The sequence below is a fragment of the Candoia aspera genome, chromosome 1, assembly GCF_035149785.1.
Source record: "Candoia aspera isolate rCanAsp1 chromosome 1, rCanAsp1.hap2, whole genome shotgun sequence".
NCBI classification, from domain to species: Eukaryota; Metazoa; Chordata; class Lepidosauria; order Squamata; family Boidae; genus Candoia; species Candoia aspera.
In genome coordinates this window covers 269555990-269578431 of record NC_086153.1, presented here as the reverse complement: position 1 = coordinate 269578431, position 22442 = coordinate 269555990, and the positions used below count along the sequence as shown (strand labels likewise).

General features: G+C 41.6%; 1 protein-coding gene across 4 annotated transcripts in view; it reads left to right on the top strand.

The window, feature by feature from the left end:
* The window catches only part of TP53I11 (tumor protein p53 inducible protein 11), an 83536-nt gene extending 61307 nt beyond the window's left edge, over positions 1-22229 (top strand). For all 4 annotated transcript variants that reach the window (XM_063289646.1, XM_063289647.1, XM_063289649.1 and 1 more), the window contains 6 exons: positions 52-215; positions 7976-8034; positions 12426-12474; positions 13670-13766; positions 17603-17704; positions 19938-22229. In XM_063289646.1, the coding sequence (XP_063145716.1) occupies positions 87-215; positions 7976-8034; positions 12426-12474; positions 13670-13766; positions 17603-17704; positions 19938-20071 (570 nt within the window). In that variant the 5' untranslated portion in view covers positions 52-86 and the 3' untranslated portion in view covers positions 20072-22229. The remainder of the gene's footprint in view (positions 1-51; positions 216-7975; positions 8035-12425; positions 12475-13669; positions 13767-17602; positions 17705-19937) is intronic.
* The last annotated feature ends 213 nt before the right edge of the window (positions 22230-22442 follow it).

The window sequence follows — 22442 nt, the reverse complement described above, 5'->3', positions numbered from 1 at the left end:
TTAGGAATACATTTTTCTAGTTTATCTAACCTCTGGTCTGTCTCATTTCAGTTTCTGCCCAAGCCAGCAAGTACCTGTGAGTCACCATGGCAACCAAGCAGCCTCCACCTTTGATGAAGAAGCACAGCCAAACAGACCTTGTGAGCCGTCTGAAGACAAGGAAGATCTTAGGTGTTGGTGGGGAGGATGACGATGGCGAAGTTCATAGGTCAAAGGTAATGGGCTGTCCTGGGTATCTATAGTTGCGGGCACTTAGAATGAAGAGAACAATTCTTGTTGCTGAAAAGTTTTATATACTTACATACTTTGAACACATACTTCAAGAACTGCAGGAAATGGAGTTAGGCAGGGATGAGGAATGTGCTATCCTCCAGAAATTGTTAAAATTCCAAATCCCATGAACCCGAGATGCATAATCAGTTGTGAAGGATGATGAGAGTTGCAGGCCAGCAACTTATGGAGGATTGCAGGTTGGCCATTTCTTGGCTAAACATTTTTAGAATACCTTTGAGTTCTAACTAGAGTTCTAACTCTATTCCTACTAAAGCAAGTGACATGCAGTTGGACAGAAGAAACTAGGTGGATTCCATAAGAGTTACCAACTTAATATGAATGTTCATAAAAACATCCAAAATCTGAACTGTCATTGTGTGGAAGAAGGTAAAACTGCTTGAGACACACCATTAATGTTAATCAGGTAGAATGAGCATATCTGGGAGAGGGTAAGTGTGTTTGGGAATTAATTATGTTATTTTAAGCTTCTTATTCCCTCCACGATTCTAAGAAGAAAATGAGAGAGTTGATGAAATGTAAACCAATGGCCCCTGGATGTTGTTAGACTCCAATTTCTGTCAGTTCAGCCAGCATAAAGGGTGATGTGATCTGTATTCAAGCAGAACAGATGTTTCCCAATCCTGATGTCAAAGGGTATGTGTATGTAGGATGATTCAAACCTAATAGGAGCCAGCTCTGTCCCCTGACATGTTACTTCTGAAAGATTGTATCACTTAGTGAGGGAAAGAAAGATTCTCTGTCTTCATCAAGCCTTTGCATCTTTGTCTTGTTCAGTCATTACCTGTAAGCAAAAAATGCCCTTTCTGGAATCCATCATTGTGGATTGGAGACTGTTAACCTAATTAATCAAGCAAAGATCGTATTTGATCAGAAAAGAAGGGTGATTGCAGAGTATGTATATGAAAAAGGAAGGTGGTTGTGAACAATATCTCCAAGCTCTGTTGCAGAAAGATGGCTTGAAATAGGACCAATCTGCTGATAGTGGTCAGACTTGTAGGGCAAACTTTTCAGAATTGTTAGCAAAAGTTAGTATTGAGAGGCTGTATACATGAATTCTTGGAAACCGTGATTTCTGCTATGCTTGAAGCAGCATTTCAACAAACCTTAAGATTCAAACATCAGCCTTCTTTTTGTTGATATTTAGAAAGAAGGGGGTTGAATGGTGGGGATGTAAAAGGAGAATCAGTTAATGGCAGAGAGGAAGTGCTGGATTTAAGTCTGGGTGGAAGGAATGAAACTACACATGAGAGGCAAGGCAGATGAGACGGGGAAATGGAAATTCGTAGTTTGTTTTTATTGCTTTGGGTCCCACTAATTTTATGTTAATTCACTGTGTTTCTAATCAATTGCATAACCCTGCCCTTTCTACTGACACCTACATACAGAACTGTTGTGTATTTGAACTAATTGCAAAAGCTTGAGGATAGATTCACAGCAGTGGGTGGGAACTGTGAGGCGGGGGTAGATGGTTGAAGCTGCTGTTCTCACCTCATTAGATACATGTCTTTATAGGTATGGAAAAACCTATGGTTCTCTAAACTCAGCGAATAGAGAACTTTGATTTCTGGGTAACTCACAAAAATTCCTCTTTTTTTCAGTATAGCTATCATATCTCTCCTCTTCCCCTTTTACATCTTTTTCTCACAATGTTTCAATATTAACTGTTTTTGCCTTTGATCAATGAGGTACTACAAAGCATTGAATGCCTTAAAGGAGGCATGACCAAGAAGTGTGCAGCTAATTTATTGCTGCCTTCCAGAATGTTTTATCAACTTCCAGAGTAGCCTACAGTCCTAATATTGTTTGATGATTTCCCATCCAAGTATTAACCACACTGAACCTTGCATAGTCTTGATTTTCTGAAATTAGCCAAGTCTGGCTAAGTTGCAACCCAACTGGCATTGACAGTTAACACATGGTAAAATGTGAATATATGTGTACCACATATCAGTGCAAATTTTGATGAGGATTTTTTAAAAAAAATTGTCTTAAATTGGGAAAAGGTGACTTTTGAACTCTGCTACAGAGCTTAACTCATGAGGTATAAACATGCCCCAGCCAGCTCTTTTTTCTGCCATGTCTTCATGATATTGCCTTCATCTCATCCACAACTCATACCTGAGGCAGCTTAACATCATCCTTAGTCATTCCACAGTTTAAGTAGTTTGTCCTCTTAACCAGGCAGTCAGCCATGACAGCTTCATTGACCATTTTGTCAGTGACTCTATAAAGCAGAATTTCTCAACCTTGGCAACTTCAAGTTGTGTGGACTTCAACTCCCAGAATTTCCCAACCAGCATGGCAGGCTGAGGAATCCTAGGAGTTGAAGTCCGCACAGCTTGAAGTTGCCAAGGTTGAGAAATTCTGCTATAAAGGGTGGAATCAACATAGCATCTATTTATTTATTTATTTATTTATCTGTCTATCTATCAAATTTGTCACCGCCCATCTCCTCCGACCAGAGGGATTCTGGGCAGTTTACAACACAGAATAAATATACAATAAAAACTCAAATAAATACACGGTAAAATTCCAATAAAATCCCATTAAAACCAAAACAATTTCTTAACTACCCCAGCTCATAAAATCCAGATGGCTATGATCTCTTCAACCATCATGTAGGAGGGGCACTTCAAGGCACCAGCCAACCCCAAGTATGTTGATTCTCCTCCCTGCCCCAAGCCCGGTGGCAGAGCCAGGTCTTCAACTTCCTCCCGGAAGGCTAGGAGCGATGGGGCTAATCTCACCTCCAGGGGCAAGATGTTCCAAAGGGCGGGCGCTACTGCCGAGAAGGCCTGCCTCCTGGACCCCGCCAGATGGAATTCTCTTATTGACGGGATCCGCAGCATGCCCTCTCTGCGTGAGCGGGTGGGACAGGCTGATGATACGGGGAAGAGGCGGTCCCTCAGGTAACCCGGTCCCATGCCATGTAGGGCTTTAAAGGTGATAACCAACACCTTGAATTGGACTGGGAAGCAAACTGGTATCCAATGCAGCTCACGTAGCAAAGGTGTTATGTGTGCCCTTCTGGGGGCGCCAAAAATAGCCCGCGCAGCCGCATTCTGGACCAGCTGAAGCTTCCGGATACTCTTCAAGGGTAACCCCATGTAGAGCGCATTGCAGTAGTCTATATGGGAGATAACAAGTGACCGTCCGAAGGGCTTCCCGATCCAGGAAAGGGCGCAACTGGTACACAACACGAAGCTGTGCAAAGGCCCTTCCCGCTACGGCTGCCACCTGCTCTTCCAGCAGGAGCTGTGAGTCCATGAGGACCCCCAGGTTACACACCGGGTCTGTCTGGGGCAGTGCAACCCTATCCAGAGCTAAAGATGACAAGAGTCCCAGATATGGAGGAACCCTTAACCCACAGCCACTCTGTCTTACCAGGGTTCAGCCGAAGCCTGTTGTTCCCCATCCAGACCCCTACATCCCCCAGGCACCGAGAGAGGGCAGTCACAGCATCACTTACCTCACCCAGGATGGAGATATACAATTGAGTATCATTGGCATACTGATGACACCTCATCCCATGGTGACGGATGATCTCGTCCAGAGGTTTCATGTAGATGTTAGATAGGAGAGGAGAGAGGACCGAGCCTTGTGGCACCCCACAAAGGAGAGGTCGAGGGTCAGATCTCTACCCCCCTATCACCACCGACTGGGACCGGCCCTGGAGGAAGGAGGTGAACCAGCGCAAAACTACGCCGCCCACCCCCAACTCCCTGAGCTGACCCAAAAGGATACCATGGTCGATGGTATCGAAAGCCTCTGAGAGGTCAAGGAGAGCAAGGATGGATGCACTACCCCCATCCCGCTCCTGCCAGAGATCATCCATAAGTGCGACCAATGCCGTTTCTGTCCCATATCCTGGCCTGAAACTTGACTGAAAGGGGTCTAGATAATCCGTTTCCTCCAGAACCCTCTGGAGTTGTAATGCCACCACTTTCTTAACCACTTTCCCCAAAACGGGGAGGTGGGAGACTGGACGAAAATTATCCAGTACAGTAGGGTCCAACAACTATTGGCTGCTTTAAGTTGATGTACTGGTTTCTGGGCATTGTTCTCTGGTCCAGATGTTTCAAACTGAACTCTCTCACACACACCAGTGAGCTTGGAATCAGAAATAGCAGCTGACCATGGATTGTAGAAGTGGTGAAAGGGCAGCAACGTGCACCACTATTTATTGACATTCTTCTTGAGGCAGGATAGAAACTGCAGTGAGATCAGCACATTTTATGCTGGTAAATTTTCTGCCAGCATTAAGACTGGTGGATAGCATTTAACTGAGCTGTGGGGAGATCCCTCTGAGTGCCTCCTTTTGAATGGGTAAAATAGCAGAAAGGAAGAGCTCATACAGTTCTCTGTCTGCCCTCCCCCCGCCTTTCCCCGTATTGCAGCACCTGCTTCTAACTGTAATCCTTGGTGGCTGCTTCTTATTTAAAAACAAAAATGAAATGTTTTGTCCTGACTGAAAAGACCTTGGACAAAAACTACAAAGGGAGAGGAAGAAAAATAGAAGGAAACATTAATGGCTGAGAACCTGCTGATGTTGATTCATCGTTGAATGAATGCATTTTATTAGGATCCAAGAGGGAGGATTCTACAGCCAACATTGCAAGTTCAGTTTTTTTACTCTGTCTGTTTACAAAAAGATGCAGAGTGTGACTTTTATGGCAAAACTCAAAATCCCAGTTGTCAGAGGAAAGGGTAATGTTTTGCTCCTTTATTCTGGCAAATATAAGCCTGGAATGTGCCAGGCAAGTGTAACAGATCCAACCCTATCTGTTTGGGGCTATGCTGTGTGACATGGGCATACGTACTGATTTTGTGCCTGGGATTTTCCAGGCCTGTTTTAATCCAGCTTCCTTTGCCACTACGAGTCATTCCCTTTTTCTCCTCCAGATTTTCATCACCCTTTCCAGAAGAGCAGCTTATTCCCCTTGTGATTTTATTAAAGCAGGTAGAGGGTTCTTGGGTCCATGTGATTGCAATGTCCACTGCTCTGTGTGAACTCTGTTTTTTACAACCAGTTGTGTTTTTAATTAATGGATTGACCTTTTGTCGTTGAACCCCTGCCATTGCTTAGCAACTTACTTGGAATGATACTTGTTGGATGACTTTCTGAACAGGTGCCTTTCATGTTCATGCCTCTTCTTTTCTAAGAGTGGAATCACAGTAACCCTTTTTAAAAAAAAAAAATGGGGCTATCTTAAAAGGCTGCTAATTTTAAAAGGACATTGGAAAGAATCCATAATACAGTGATATAGAAGGGAAAACAATTTCTGTAAAGAAATAATTTAGTGCTCAATTTTATTTCATGGAGGATTTTTTTCTGTGCAGATTGTTCCCTATCATAGATAGTTTTGAATCTCTGTCTCTCTGTCTAACCAAAACTATGACAAACTTTCAAGACAAAAACTAGACTTCTGGCTAAGAGCTCTCTGAACTTGGAACAGTAAGAGGGCCTCTGGGCAAGAGTTATTCATTTGATATGTCCTGAATGTGTCCGTGGCTAGACAATGCTCTAAATGGCATGTGAGGCTTAAACTTCACATAGGGAAAACAATCTTATTTTCTACATAGTAATGCACTGGCTTCAGACTGTAGAATCCCAAAGCTTGGGAGTTCTGTCTCTACGGCAGCCTTTCTCAACCTTTTGGCCTTAGAGGAACCCTTGAAATATTTTTCAGGCCTCAGGGAACTCCTGCACATTCAGGATCAAATATGGACCAGAACGTACAAAATTATTATATTTGTTTCATGGGTAGGCCTCTATATATGCATTAACAGGTTCTTAAACTAAAAGTAAGGAATGAAACTTACCTCTTTAATGTGAAATTGCCCGAATTTGAAATAATTTTTTAAATAAATCATGATCTCCCAGGGAACCCCTAGTGACCTCTTGTAGAACCCTAGAGTTCCATGGAACACTGGCTGAGAAACCCTGTTCTAGGGCTTGGTGGTTTTCTTTGCAATTCCTCTCCACCCCCAAAGAATATTACTTTCTTGTAGAGGAAATTGGTCTCCCTGTGTAAGATGAGAGGTGTTGTTTTATTCTGTTGGAAAAACCAATCTACTTGTAATTATTCTTTGGAAGGCTACTCCTTCTCTAAAGCCATCGCATTGCCCAATAAAGTAGCAGAGCCTTGGCCTATTCAGCAGGTCCTGCAAGATGTGCTTGGAGGGGGCCACCCTATTTTTTTCACTTGCCGACTTTTCAGATTCTTTTATATCACTTGCTAAATGCAGGAAATAACTACGCAATGCATATGCAAACTGTGCTTCCCCAGCTGATAGTGCTAAGCTGGAGATGGCAGAAAGCATCTGAAGGCTGCTTAAATTGCCTTTGTTCTTGCTTCCTTGGGCCTCTCTCTTTCCTGTGACTTGTAGTTTCTTGGCTGATCTACCCAGAGACACTTTGCTGGGGTAATTACTGTTCAGCCTTTAGGATACTTCCATCTGTGCAACAGGGTACAAAATTTTGCCTTTAAACTCACTGTTTTTTGTCTTAAAAGTAAAATCCATTCTTTTGCCTGTTGTGAATATTGAGCACAACCCATTGGGAAAGTACTAAATGTTTTCTGGTTCTCTCCCCTGAGGTGAGAACAGTCGTCTAGAAAGTACTAAACCATGTTGGGAAGACTGCATTATATGTAACCTATAATGAGCATTGGTTAATTGCAGTCACATTCAAATGACTTTCTGCGGATCCCACAATTTTTGCCCCTGATATTTCTTTGCCCTTTGTATTTATGTGTTGTTTTTTTTAAATCAAAGCCTGTGTGGTATGTTTTTTTAACCAGTGGGAGAAAGGATGTTCTGAAAGTTTTTGTGGCTTCCCCAACTTTCTTGAGCCACCTTGGACTGTTTGTTTTTCAGGCAGTCAAGTGGGAGGCATTGAGTTTCTTTACTCCCATTTCCCCTCCTCCCACTTCCTTGTTCAAACCTGCACAACCCAGACTATGCTGTTTCCCCAAGGTGCTTGCAGAAAGACCATAAACGAGTACTAAATTACATTGTCTTTGTGCAAAAAACCCAGAGCCTATTTCAGACATCTTTAGCAGGACCACACAAGACATTAAAATCCCTGGAGAACTGCTATCACAGAGACAGCAGAGGGGATACTGAGCTAGAACTTCCCTGAATCTGCATAGCAGCTTCCTATATTTCAGAGGCCCAAAGTTGTTTTTCTGCAGCTGGAATTAGGTGACCATTTCCAACAGACAGGCAGCTTAAAATTGCTGAGAAGTATCTAGATATGCCACCCCACCAAATCCTCAGCCATCCCATCAGTTCAACATCCTGCCTTTTCTCTTATGTGGGAAAGGCTGATGCTGGCCATTCCATACAAAGGGTGACTGTTGACTTGGGCTTATTTGCTGTCTGTCTGGACCAATCCTTCTCCAAACTGGCATTCTCTAGATGTGTTGGGTCTCTAATTAGGTAACAATATGAATAATTTTGAGTGTTGTAGACAACGCATTAAGAGAGTAGCAACTGGTATAAGGTGGTTCAGAGCATTGACGGGCTATTTTAGCAGTCACAGTTTCACCCTTCGCAAATATCATTTATTGTTCCTTTTTCGGGGACCAGAAATATAATTTGTAGGCATTTTTTCCCCCTCAGTGCTTTTGCAGGTGGCTCTGACTCAGTTCCTTCATGTTGTGCATTTGAATTTCAGATCAGTCAAGTCTTGGGCAATGAAATAAAGTTTGCAGTGAGGGAACCTTTGGGGCTCAGGTAAGTTCCTTGCAGAATCTATGAGACAAGACAGAGACTGAGCAGAGTGTTGCAACAGGGGCGGTAAGAATCTTAATCATTGTGGCTCCAAGCATGCCTGCTTTTCCTGCAAATGTGTCCATGATCACTCTGCAGCTGGGAAAGACCTGCCTGGTGAAACTGGTGGTATGTGCAACTCCTAGTTCCATAGCTTTTCAATATAAAGGGGCCTACCTGGGCATCTGTGTGCAAAAACAGGGTAAGGGAGAAGCCCCTTGAGTTTAAGGGTCTTAGTTGCAGTTGGCCAATGTGGCTGTGAGATATCGTTGTGATTGGCTACAATATGTTAATCAGAGTTCTCCCTTCAGCTTACTCTCAAGGATGAGATGCTGTACTGCTCTAAGCATCTCTTGAGATTGGATTTTAAGTGCTGCCAGAGTATATTTTGAAGCTAGAAGCTAAATTTGAGTTTGAATGGCTCGAATAGAGAACAGAATTTGAGAGTACGGTGGTTAAGACCATTGGAGTTGGACCAGGGTGATGCAGGATTCAGTCTCTACTCACCGGGTGACTTGGGGGTCAGTCATCTTCTCTCAGCCCAACCTACCTCATGTAGGCTATTCATCCAGGGATAAAATTAAGGGAGTCGCCCAATGTTCCTGCCTTGAGCTCTCAGGAAAAAAAATGGGGACATAAATGCAATAAATAAATAAACAAATGAAATGTTTTGCTCAGCTTGTGAACTTTGGGATAGAAAAAGCTCCCATGTTGTTTCTGGATAAACACATTTCTTCAAGTGAGGGTGCCATACTTTGGAACGTAAGAAGAGGATGGTTGGTCTGTACCTAATGGTCCTCCAAATGTTATAGGGTAGTAACTCCCTGAATCCAAACAGTTGCTATTTCAAGACAGCTAGAGAGCACCAGGAAGCTACTGATACTGATAGCCAGTTATCAGAATTGTCAAAGAATACAACATTGGAAACAGGAAAAAGAATAAACAATTTGTTCCCCATAAACGGGGGGTATTTTTAACAAGTCTCCAGAGCATGTCTCTCTGATATATTGGTGTCACTGAGTTACATTACAGTTTCTTGTTCTTTCCTTCATGCCTTCCTGAAAGGAGAGTGGAATTTAAGCTGTAGAGCAATCATCTCTCAAAGCATATCAACTGCCTGACAGTCTTTTCTTGTACTTCATGTTTGGCTTTTTATAGAACTGGGTAATCGGCAGTGGCCAGATGGTTCTTTAATAAGATAGGGAAAACATGCAGAGCAAGGCTTCTGGAATTTTCAACCCCTTTAGAAGCAGTAGCCAGAGGAGGTATCTGTGTTGTGTGTGTGTGTGTGTGTGTGAGAAAGAGAGAGAGAGTGTTGTGCTTATGTGCATGTAGACACAAGGAAGTACAGGGCAGGCTGAATACACTCCTCTCTGTGTCACGTGACCAAGAGAGAAGAGGGCTTAGAATGGAGCAGTTGGCAGCATTCTGAGCCACTGCCCAATTGCCCTTCCCATAAGAATACTTTGGGGATTTTTTTCTGGATTTTTTTCCTTCACAGCCATTGACTGGATCCAGCCTGTTTTCAGACTCTTTTCTTTTCTACCACCCTACCAGATTTGGGCCTCTCCTGTTCAATGTTCGAATAGCTAGCCTGCTGACAGATTGGCAGTTCCCTTTACATAACTTATTGTCAACATTGGACAGAATAACTAGGGAAAATATGTCTGATAACTTATTAATAATAACATGTATCTGCAGAAGCTGTGTATCAGCCACTAGTTTGGAAGATTGTGTGTGTGTGTGTGTGTGTGTGTGTGTGTGCCATTTTTGTGCCTCAGTCTTGATTCCTGACAGCAAAATGGACAAGTCACAGCAGTTTTTCTGGCAACATTTCAGAAGTGGGTTGTCCTTGACTTTTTCCTGGGGCTGAGAGGGAGTGACTGGCCCAAAGTCACCCAGTTGGCTCTTCATGCCAAAAGCAAGACTAGAATTCATGGTCTCCTGACTTCTAATCCAGTGTCTTTAACCACTACACCAACTGAAAAAAGTTAGAGGATGTAAATATGCTGATAATAAGATTATGTCTTATCAGGATAAAAATAGCCCATAGTTTTTCTAACACCGATATTCACCACAGTTTTGTTGATGAGAAGCAACTCAGTAAAGTCTTCCAGAAGTAAGGCAAAATATGACTAATTTCACAATGTAGGGATCAATCATATCTGCACCCACCATACTACTTAAATGATTAGGATGATGCACTAGACAGAGAACCAGGTCTATTCTCCTCTCTGTACATTCATCAGGAACAACTTGCAAATAAGAAATTCGAGAATCTTTTGCAATGCTTTCAACTGAGTGTTACAGTGGCATGCAAAAATGTTAGCACCCCTGGTTGTACATTTCAGTGAATCCCTAAGTAAACTTGACAAAACCTCTTCATGCTACAGAGTTAAACTCAGTTTTTTTCTGCAGATACAAGTGCCTATATTTGCTGCCATATACAGATTCAAAGTAAGAAAACAGTGAATATGGTAGGGGCAGAAGTTCGGATACAGACACACAAATGGCCATGATACTTTTTTTATTATTGTAAAGTTTTGGATAGGCTTCAAAAGATGAGTGACTACAATTAGCCAAGTAAAGACAATTCAACAATATTCTGACCTAACTAACCTCTTAGGTTGTGATTGTTGTTTCTGTCTACTTTCAACAACCATGGGCTCCTCTGAGCATTTGAAAAATGAAGAGTGAAAAGATAACTCACTCTTAAAAAGCAGGAAAGGCTGTAGAAAAAAATCTCTAAATGCTTCCAGCTGGCAATTTCAACTGTGACATACATTGTTAAGAAATGGAAGTTACATAGAATTTTGAAGAAGGGAAAATCTGGAAGACCAAGAAAAATCTCTGCAAGAATTGCGTGAAAACTGATCAGAACTACAAAACAGAAGCCACAGATCACCATAAACAATACATTGAAAAGCTTAGCTGACTCTTGTGTAGTTGTATAGTTGCTCTTTGAACTGTTTGACCACAACCACACAAGATACATTTGGAGGACAAGGTTGAAACAGTTGAAGAAAAAAACTCCTTGCCAACTATTAAGCACTGTGTTGGGTCTATTATGCTTTGGGAGTGTGGAACCATCAAGTGTTACAGGAGTTGTTACATGGGTGGAAAAAAGAAAAACGGATTCAATTAACTATCAATATATCGTAGAAACTAATGTCCCACTCTCAGTGCAACACAATGATCCAAAACATATTCCTGGGAGGAAGTGAAGCTGGGATTGCTGTCTGCACTTGGGAAAAACAGCTGCAACCAGGCAGAAATGCTTCCCACCCCCCACTTCCTCAAGGCTTAGCACAGCTCATGCTTCCCCCCACCCACCAAAAAAAGGACCAAGACCATAAGCTATGGTAAGCAGCATATCCTGGTGGGATTCTTCCCTGGAGCTTGGCTTGGGAGTTCAGCTGAAGTGCTCCAAATCAACACTGCGTAAGAGCAGGGCTTATAGCTTGGCCTGGAGTTGGGTAGCAACCAGAAAAGGAGCAACCAGACTGAGGCAGCACCTCATCCCAACCAGTGCAAGAACTGTTGGAGGGAGGCAAAGGTTGTATGCCACTTTACAGACTTTGAAACTTCTGTTTGTTTTAAAGACTGAGTATGAAAGATGTATTTATGTGACAACATCAATTTGCAAGGCTTAGGAAGGTGTTAACCCAGAGCAACAGCCTGTTGTTGGGGAAGGTGTGTGCCACAATAAAGCATTGTGTACAGTTATTTCCTACGCTGTGGTGTGTCTACTCCATGAAAAAAAAATCCCTCATAATTTCCACAAGACAGAAGGATTAAAATGTTTGAAATTAATAAGTTTTTAATGGGCTTCACAGTCCCCAAACTTGAATATTATTGAGCATCTGTGGGAAGATCTCAAACATGCAGTGCAAGCAAGAAGCCCAAAGGATTGAGCTAGAAGAGTTTTTATGATGGCATCCTTATACTCATCTGTTCTTGAAATACATACCAGATGAAGAAAGTTTGTTAACTAACTTAAACATGACACTGTAAATATTTGTAAAAACTTCCCTAATTAGCTGCTACATGCTACTTTTCAAAGAAAATCTAATTACCAATGATTGGGTCATAATTTTTAGTGATAGGCAATTAGTATTTGTACGCTCTTTCTGGACTGCCTGGTTCTTTTTTCCCCTAAGTGTTGTGAAATTGCTTTTTAAAAACCAGCTCTTGTTTTCTTATATGCTGTTTTATTTTACATTCTCCTGGTCAACAGGAATTGCCCTGATGACCCTTTTTGCAGAAGTATAAGCAACTATCTTTTTATATTGCTCACTGGAGGAGATGCTGTATTGAAAGGATGAGATATTTGTTTTCTCCATTTGAACTTGCAGGGTTTGGCAGTTTGTCTCAGCCATCATATTCTCTGGGGTTGCCATCATGGTAAGTGTGGAAAACATTTTCATATGGAAGCTAAATGATCAAATTACTTAAACGTCCCTCCATAGGCATGTTTAATATTCTGTTCTAAGATTTAGTCCTCAACCATTATTCATCGATGTTTCCACATCGGATTGGAGAGAGATACCAAGTTGGTTGCCAAAAGACTCAGTCTTGGAGCCTAAGCTCCTTTTCATTAATGATTTGAATTAATCAAAATATTAAGTTCAAGTTGTATCAGATTTGCAGGCAACACAAACTTGAGTAGGGTAGCTAATACCCGAGAAGAAAAAAGCAAAAAGAAATTCAAAACAATATTGATAGGACAGAAAAGTGGGCTGCTAGTAACAGAATGAAACTTTGGAGTCCTTGGTGCTCTCTGAGCCTTGTTGTTTTCTTGCAGACATTTCATTGCCAGACTAGGAAACATCTTCAGTGCAAAGAGTGAAGGTCAGTGGTCAGACCATACCTTGAGAATTGTTTCCAGTCAATGGTCAGACCATACCTTGAGCATTGTTTCCAGTTATGGGCACCACTTTTAAGAGGGATTCAGAGAATTGGAATAGATTCATAGAATGGCAGTAGAATTAGAGATTAGGTTTATAAAGACAGAGTGCTGGTATGTTTAGTCTTGATAAAAGAAGACTTATGGGGAAGCAGTAGTCCAAGTTCAAATACCTGAAAGGATATCACATGCTGTAGAAGAAAGTGAAGACATGGTCTCTCTTGTTCCAGAGTGCAGGCTATGGAATAAAGAATTTAGCTTACAGGAAAACAGCTTCTGATATTATGTACAGCAGTTTGACTGTGGAACCAATAAAACCTGGAGAGGTAGTGGGCTTTCCTTTACTGCAGTTGTTCAAGTGGCGGCAAGACAGTTATCTTTCTGGGGTGTTTTAATTGAGATTTCTACACCGAGCAAGGGATTGGATTCCCTAAATGAACTCTTCCAGCTCTACAATTCTCTGAAGTGAACATTGGCTTTCCTCTCCCTTTTCCCATTGCTATCTGCAACAGCTGTTCACTCTCATGGATGAAACAGTAGTCCAAGCCATCTTCTCTTTGTGAGCATTGACATCTGTCTGAAACAGACTTACTTATGTTTGTTTTCAGTTTAAAACCCTTTTCTTTGGATGTTAAATAGTGCAGTTACTGGGTTGTGTTTTTTTTCCTACTGAAGTTTGTTTCCCTCTTACAGGCTCTCACCTTTCCAGATCAGATCTATGATGCTGTCTTCAAGGAAGAGGTAGTCAATAGTAAAATGCCTATCCGTCTCTATGGAGGAGCTTTACTTAGTAAGTAATACATGCACATCCAGATGTTGATGTGGTCTAGTCTACTGGGAATAGCTAGGTGAATGCTACAAGAATGCGGCTTTATTTCCTGGGATGGAAGGGGAAGGCAGTATGCAGTGTCTCTGCATAGAATTGTCTGAATTGGACATAGGCCCCCAGATATTTTGGATTACAACTTTCATAATCCCTTGCAATTAGACAAGAGATAAATTGATGGAATCCCTACTGTTGATCTTCATAAAATCCATGGAATATTGCCCAGAGGGAGGAACATATGCTGTTCAGTCAAGTTGGACTTTCAAGTTATTTAGCAGGCCCAGGAAAGATAGGAATGATGAATAGGAATCAGGACCTGTAGTTTTATTAGTTGTCTTGAGACCTAGGGGCAGAATAAATCATCATCATCACCAGCATCTGAAGTAATGATATTGAAATTGCAGTGTTAAAATTTGCTCACCACGTTACAAAGTTTGTTAGTTCAGATGGAAATGTTCTATTTTGAGATTCTAACATATTAAATAAACTTCATTAATCAAAAAGCTCCACAAGCTTTTACATTATTTTATTTTAATTTACTTTTAATGTCAAGGCAAAATATATATCTGGGTAGCTAGGAATGATAGGGCTCACTTGCCAAGTGAAGTCAGCCATATTTTTTTCTTCCCACACAAACCTTGGTAACAATATTACTTGATCCCATAATGCCATTTCTCAGACACACAGAAAATAATTGTGTTTGAATTATGAAAAAACACTGTTGTTTCCAAGGCAGGGTTCATTATATACTTAAGAATTACTAACATGCCACATTCGATGTATGAATCAATTAATTTCAGATTTCAGTGACATTGCTTGTCTGTTGATGGATTCAGGTTGCTAGCTGTGGTGATCACCAATGTTGGATATGACTCCAGCATCACAGTGTTGTGTGTCTGCACATGCACACTGTGACAAAGCCATAGAACAAGATTGCATTCACTAGAAATGTCATACGTTTGAGCTGTTAAAATGCGAAATGGGGATTTGCTAGGCATATATGATGTTAAACGGACAGGAAACTCTGGCGTGGGCTGGTCCATGAAGTCACGAAGAGTCGGAAGCGACTAAACGAATAAACAACAAAATATGATGTTAAAATAATTAAATGTCAGGTTACAGTAGCACAGAGATTAGTCATTATGATTTTACCACCTCATAATCACTTCCAAAGTTATTCTGATGCTTTATTTACACCAGAGCTATGAGTGGTGATGAAACTCTTTCTGGAGTGTATAATTCTGGAGTGTAGGCGTGCATTTGTGGTAGCGTTAAATGGTCATTTCAAACCCATAACTTTATATCTATAATATAAAGAGGTTTGTTTCAAAATTCTGTGGGACAAGATTCCATTCTTGGCATGGTCAGCAACACTAATTAAAGTCCAGTCATTTCCTTCCCTCTCTGTTAAAAAAATCCACCCAGGCATGCACATACAGGCCTGTGCATGTGCACGCACTAACACACATGCACACACACACACACACACATTTTAATATATTATGCTTCTTTAAATGACATCCCTTCCACCCACCTAGACATCACTCACATGCTTGACTTCTCCTACCCATCCACTCTGTGCTCACAACTGTGCCATCAGTTAGTATTAAAACTATATGTGAATTAAACAGATTATTTGCATGGAAATTTAAAATTTGTGGGGAAACCTCCCCCCCTCAGATTATCAGGGTACTTAATCTCAGCATAGAGATTAAAAAGACTTGGTTCAGGGAGTCTCAAGGCTGGGTCCAGTCAACTATGTCTTTGGGACAGGCCCTACATCTCGGCACAACCTTCCTTACAGGCTTGTCATTCTGACGATATAATCAGAGGAGGTATACTGTGTGCAGAACTGTGAGCTGCTCCAGGGAAAATGGAACATAAATTGAACAAATAAAGAGACCCAAATTCTACCCTACAGACATGTGCAATAAAATAAAATAGAATAAAATTAAACTGGTCTTGTTATGGAGAAGGATAAGCTATAACTTGTATGGCCTCTTTTTTTGTGCAAAAGCATTTGACCAAGCAAAAGCACAGCTTGATGTCTAAAATGATCTGCTTTAGGGGTAAGAGTAATCTTTTGCATTCACAACCCATTGCTATTTATTAGCTTCAGACTGTTTTGTGCTCCACATTCTCATTGCCTTGGAGAAGTTGTAGATAAAATTGGGAGTGTGCGGGCACAGCTATCAGAAGTCACACAGTGTGGTTGCAGGAAGTCAAAACAGGCTTGAGTCTGGTTCTTACAGACAACTCTGTGCAGGGGGAGAACTTTTATTGTCTTGTTCTTTTTCTTAGCCTGCAGCAGCATCTGGTGGCAGCAGATAAAAATACAGAGTAATGGGCCTGAAGTTTGAACTTGGCTGTTTCTGGCACCCTCACTTGTAGCAAACTTTGGGCATTCTCTTTCTCTCTCTTCAGAAGAGACAGGATTAGATTATGGAGCAACATGCCGCATTGCTCCCAAATAGTTTAGTGGGAAAACATTAGCTTTGCTTTAGCCTTTTGTTCTTGAAATAAATGAACAGGCTATAGTTGCTGGAAGTAAAGTAGTGATATATGAACCATCATCTCTAGAGCTTCTGCAGGGATTTTCTTGCTTACACTCCTCTTTCCATTGATTGTTGAAATACAGGGACCCCACAAAGGCAAGGCCTAAAGATCTCTGTTGTGTTAGACACACAATCCTAGTGAGGAGTGTGACTATGTTGATTAATATGCCATTAAGTCCGTGTTGACTCATAGAGGCCATATAAGTAGATTTTCTCCATGACAATCTGTCCCCAACCTTGTCCTTTAGGTCCAGCTATTGCTGCTGTAACTGAATCCATCCATCTTGCTGCCAGCCTTCCTCTTCTTCTTTTTCCTTCCACCTTTCCCAGCATCAGAGCCTTCTCCAGAGAGCTGTGTCTTCACATAATATGTCCAAAGAGGAGTGTGATATTAGGGGATAAATATCTATCAGGAATGCAGGGCAGGGGGAGAGGGAAGAGATGAGGTATTAGTAGATTTTGGAGAGGGGAGGGGCAAGATATTGTAAAAGTGTGTGTGTGATAAAGGATAAAGATACATGAGCACATGGATTCTGGCAACTTTTCAGTTTTACTGATCCTGAAACTTGCTTCATAGAAAAAAATTCTCAGAATGGGCATAAAACAAAATAAAATCACAACACAAATAACTCTTAAAGTAAAACTCACTCTCTCTCACAGATATAAGAAAGGGCATAGGAAATGGATAAAAGAAATACAAATTGAAAAGAATATAGAAATAGGAAATACAGATAAAGAACAAAATATTTGAAATGTGGGCGTGTAGCAAACAGATCTGAAATAGTATATAACTAAAATATTTTGATACATCATAAAAACTTAGAATATTATGTTACATGTCTATTTTCAAATCAAAACATGTCCCTATTAAAGTATAGACTAAAATTACTTAGTTAGCACAGTTCAGATCATCAAAAAGGAAAAAAAGGAGAAACTGAAGGGATAAACAATATGTTAAGACAATACTGTAGATTATGTGTCAAATTAAAATATAAACTGGAAAACTTGAATTTTGGATGTGGCACAATTCCATATATAAAATTGCATAATGAATGGACAGAGTGCTCAAATCATGGTACCTTTTGTGAATTTGCAGTAGCTCACCATTTGGGATTTGTCCTTTCTGAAAGCTTTGGTTTAGGAGCATCATGAGTGGCAGCATTTGGCTGTGCATATAACTTCCCATAGCCTGTCCTGAATTAGCCGAGCTGATCCTTCTCTTTTCTCCCTTCCAATCTCTGGTAGGCATCTCACTCATCATGTGGAATGCCCTCTACACAGCTGAGAAGGTCATAATCCGTTGGACCCTACTGACCGAAGCTTGTTACTTTGGAGTACAGTTTCTGGGTAAGTAGGCCTCTTTGGAGGAACGGGAATTAGGGAAATATATGCGAGTGTGTGTGTCAATATGTATATGAAGAAAACCAGCGTCACTGTGGTCTGGATATTTCTAAACTATCTGGGGGAAAAGAGCATGGGATTTGAACCAACAGTAATACTGGAACTGATATGTGCCAAGAAAGAGGTGCTGTAAAGATGATGATGCAGCTTAGTTATATGATCCCAATTCATAGAAGATAAAGTTTCGAATGGGAGAAATCCTGTCTACTGTGCACTTCTTGAGCTGTTTGGAAGGTGCTTCCTCATCACATGTCAGTGGAAAAGCTGAACTGTTCAAGTTGACAATAAAGCTGTTTTTAAAAAAGCCACTGAAATTTGAAAAGCTTCTATGCCTACTGGTTTGGACGCTCAGGTCTAAGGGGAAATTTATATGGTGAAGGTCAGCTTCATTTCTTGCTTTGTTTATTATAATTACCGCTAAGCTGTCAAACCATTGAAATCGGTATCTGGGCATCCTGTTTTTGTGTCATCCATCTTGGCCTTAAACACTCTAGCTCCCTACCTATTGCCCAGTCTGAAGCAATGTTTCTCTAATGTAGTTAAAAGTGATCTGAGTCATAGGGACCCTCTTCAAAGAAACAAATATATGCAAAGGCACATGTGTAGGCCAGCTTTCTCCATCTTTTAGCTAAGTTCAGCTACAACTTCCTTTTCATCATTGTCAAAGAGGCCTACTTACCCTTGGATGATTTCCATTAAAAGCCGAGAGAAACATGGCCATCCTGCTAAATAACAACACAATAAGCTAGTGTAATGGTATGTGGGAGAGACCTCGGGTGGGAGTGGGGGCGGAAGAGATGCTGCCTAGTGAACCATCAGATAAAAGGGGTGGAGCCCACAGTTGCATAACGGACACAGAAAGCAATTCAGAAAGGATCCTCCCTAACTTATCAGGCTGTAAAAAGGACGGGAGATTGCCCGCACAAGAGGCAAGCAGCCCAAAGCCTCTTAAAGGAACAAATTGAACTAGCAAAAGCTGCATACAAACAAGCAGCAGATGCACATAGGCAAGAGGGAGCTAGAACTGCTGAAGGGGATCTGGTACAGCTTTCTACAAAATTCCTAATTTCCGCGAGACCTTCCAAGAAACTGGACGCATAATATATTGGTGCTTTTTCAGTGACTAAGCAAATTGACCCAGTAGCATTTTGTTTGCAATTGCCAGCGTCAGTGAAAGTTCACTCTGTATTCCATCGGTCTTTGCTTGTAAAAGAGGCTCCCCCCACATTCTATGTTCACAGACAGCGCGTCCCCTCCCATTCTAGTAAACAGGGAGGAAGAGGACGAGGTGGAAGCAGTGTTAGACTCTAGACATGGAGGGTTGAATACTTGATACACTGGAAAGGCTACCCAGAGTCAGAAAGGTCATGGGAAGCAGCAATGGATGTGCATGCCCCGCAAGTGGTACACCACTTTCACGACCAATACCCCAACAAGCCCCATCCTTGGCAACTACTGGCCTTGCAGGAGTCAGGCGCTGACCAAGACGAGCAGGAGGAATCCTTCTCTGGGGTGAAGGGAGCCCCGGGAATAGCAAGAGACAAAGTAGGGGGAAATGAATTAGCTCCTTCCACATCGGGCATACAGGACATGCAGGGGTGGGTGGGCGGGGAGACCAACAGATTCCCGAGGGCAGGGCGGCTGTCACCTCAACTGGAGCAAGTGATTTACAGGACACCTTGTGTGATCTTGGGAAGTTACTGGGAGAAGAGGGGAGCAACACAGCTACATTTTGTTCTCACAGCCCACAACCTGTTTCCCCTGGGAACTCATGAGGGGGGATGAGTCTGAAGGGGAGGGTGATGTAATGGTATGTGGGAGTGACCTTGTGGGGGGAAGAGATGTTGCCTAGGGAACAATAAGATAATGGGGGGGGGCACAGCTGCATAACAGGCACAGAAAGAAACTCAGAAAGGAACCCCCTAACTTATCACACTGTAAAAAGAGATGGCGGGAGATTTGCAATTTCAGACTTGCAAGATTCTATTAACTTGGCCTTACAATAAAGTAGAATGGGCTCATTTTGTTGTGTTTCCTGTCTGGTCTACCTGGTACGGCTGACAGCTAGTCCTCGATCTCAAGATGAGCTCTAGAAGGCAGCTAATATGTTAGATAGTTTGCTTGGTGTAGGTGTGGGTATGTCTTATTCTGGCCTTCACCCGTCTCCTTTCTCTTTCAGTGACTGCAATCACCTTGGTTGAGAGTGGCCAAGTGTCCATGGGAGCTGCATTTCTTCTCACCAGCCGGGCCCTCTTTGTACTTATCAGCATTTATTACTACTATCAAGTTGGACGCAGACCCAAGAAAGTCTAATTGCCAGAACTTTGGGGGCAGGGGGACTTGGACTGGAGGTTCTTTTCTATTTTTTCTTTTTTCATTTCCTCATTCCTTTTTGCTCACATTAGTGCATCGTCTTTAAAAGCAGGAGTCATCATGGCATGCATCAGTGTATCGGTCCAGTGCTGGTCTCCCTGCCATAGCAGACAAGAAAAAAGAAAGATCAGAGCCAAGCTCCTTCCTTCCTGGCTGATGTCTGTTTGGAAAGCACAGAGATAATGAGCCCTGCTCAGAGTATGGGGGAGGGTGATTCCCAGTTGTTAGCCAACTTACTCTCTAAAGCTAGACGGTGGCCCAGGGTTTCCCGTTCTGCTGTTCTCCAGACCCACTGGACTGAACATCTGCAGCAACAGCCAGTGCAGGCTGGGGATGATGGGAGTTATTAGGAGGACCCTAGACTTGGAAAGCAGCTGTTCAAGGTTTACATACACAGACACAGCAATGAGGTATTACATTAAAATTGCAGTGGACATCTTAGGTACATTCCTCCTTTCCATTGGGGCTCTTGCCAAGGCTGCCTGCTAAAATCTTACAGCCAGGACTGAAACAACGTCTTGTCTTATGGGGGAATCCCAAGGCCACATTATACACAATTTTTAGAAAGTTGTATATCGACAGCTTTTAGTGTATCTCTCAGAGGTTGGTATCATGACCATACATCTGAACCCTTGAGCAGAAACTGTATTAATTTAAAAAGAGATTCTGGCTCCTTTGAAGGAAGCCTCCATCTGCTACTGCTGCTAAATGTGCCTTTTTATTTTTGGTCATCTTTTCTCCCTGCCTTCTCACCTGCTGGCCACTTAGTACTGTTCTTGGGGTAAGTTGGGTGGTTTGGTTTGGTTTTTAAAGTACTAGTTACTGAAATACTCTCAGATGATTCCAGGAAGGGGAACAGTGGAAGAGGAAACCTGAAATCATGATTTCACAGGCTTTTTTTAAAATACAAAAATAAAAACACAGGGAAATGCATTATATTTACCAGTTTTTACAAATTATTGTCAAGTGTTAGTCCTCTTAGAGTGCAAATGAATACCTCTGCACAAGAGCTTGGTTATAAATAAGTACCTAAAATGGCATAGTAAATATTGATCATGTCTAGGTTAGTTTGTATTGTATCTGCTGGAATGATTTGTGAACGTAGAAACTTCTGATTTTGGTGGTCTTTTCATCCTCCTTGAAATGGAAAGATCAGTTAAATTAGTGTGTATGTGCATGTGTGTGTCTAGGAGCACTGAGGGGGAATTTACAACTGATTTGGTCATTTCCCATGTTTGGCTGTTAGCTCCAAAACTGGATTGCACCCTATTACCTGAACTAAACCACTCAGTTTACTGACTGCAAACTGTGACCCTGCAAGGATGCCCCCAAAGTGGTTTGCATATGGGTTGCCCCCTCTGCTGACTGCAAGAGGCTTTTAACCTAGAACAGATTAATTTCTTCTGGGGTAGGGATGAGCCCAATCAAGGTTCTCTGTGATACTTCCTATATTGACTATATAATGTTTGCCAGTTGCAAATGGCAGTCCTAGCATTTCCATTTAATCATTCTGTTATTTAACCAAAAGAGATTAATATAAGATGACTATAAGCAGACTCAAACCCAAAGTTCTTAATGATATGAAAAAAGGGCAACCATAGTTTAAAGTAAGAGAAATCATGCTCCAGGTATACCCATGAGTCTACCCAAACTGTAATTCATTGTTTGATTGGGCAAATAAAGCAAATTTGCTTTTTTCCTGCCCTCTTGCTTCCATCAAAACCTTGGGAAAATCTGCAGATAATTCTAAATAAAATCAGGAATTGTTTGCTATTTCCATACAAACCACAAAATTATCCATCACTTCAGGATGAAATCTAGCAGTTTATCTTTTAGTTTTCAATCACTTCAGTAATGAGTTTCATCCTTTTTCCCCCTTTCCTTAATGTTCCTTATGGTGGTTTTTGTGTTTTGCCTTTTATTGAATTTACACCCAAGTAACTGTCTTCTTGAAATGGATTGCAAGAATTATATTAAGATGTATCTGCTAAGATGGACCAAATATTTTGGACTGGGTACAGTGACTCTAGGAAAAGGGCATATTGTTTGTATTGTGGAAACATCTGATCGCATCCATAAAACTATGGATAACATTGAAGACTGAAGTAGCATCCTTTCACTTTCAACAACAGGCAATGATGATTAGAAAGTTTAAGGACTTATTCATGGATGGTTGATAATGTGTGCTGATTTTGCCTACTGTGGTCTTTCCTCTCCTGCCCCAACTATTCCCAACACTGCCACCTTGATCAACTTCTGGCAGTAACTAATTACGCACATGAACTTGGACTACCACGTGTGCTGTAGCTGA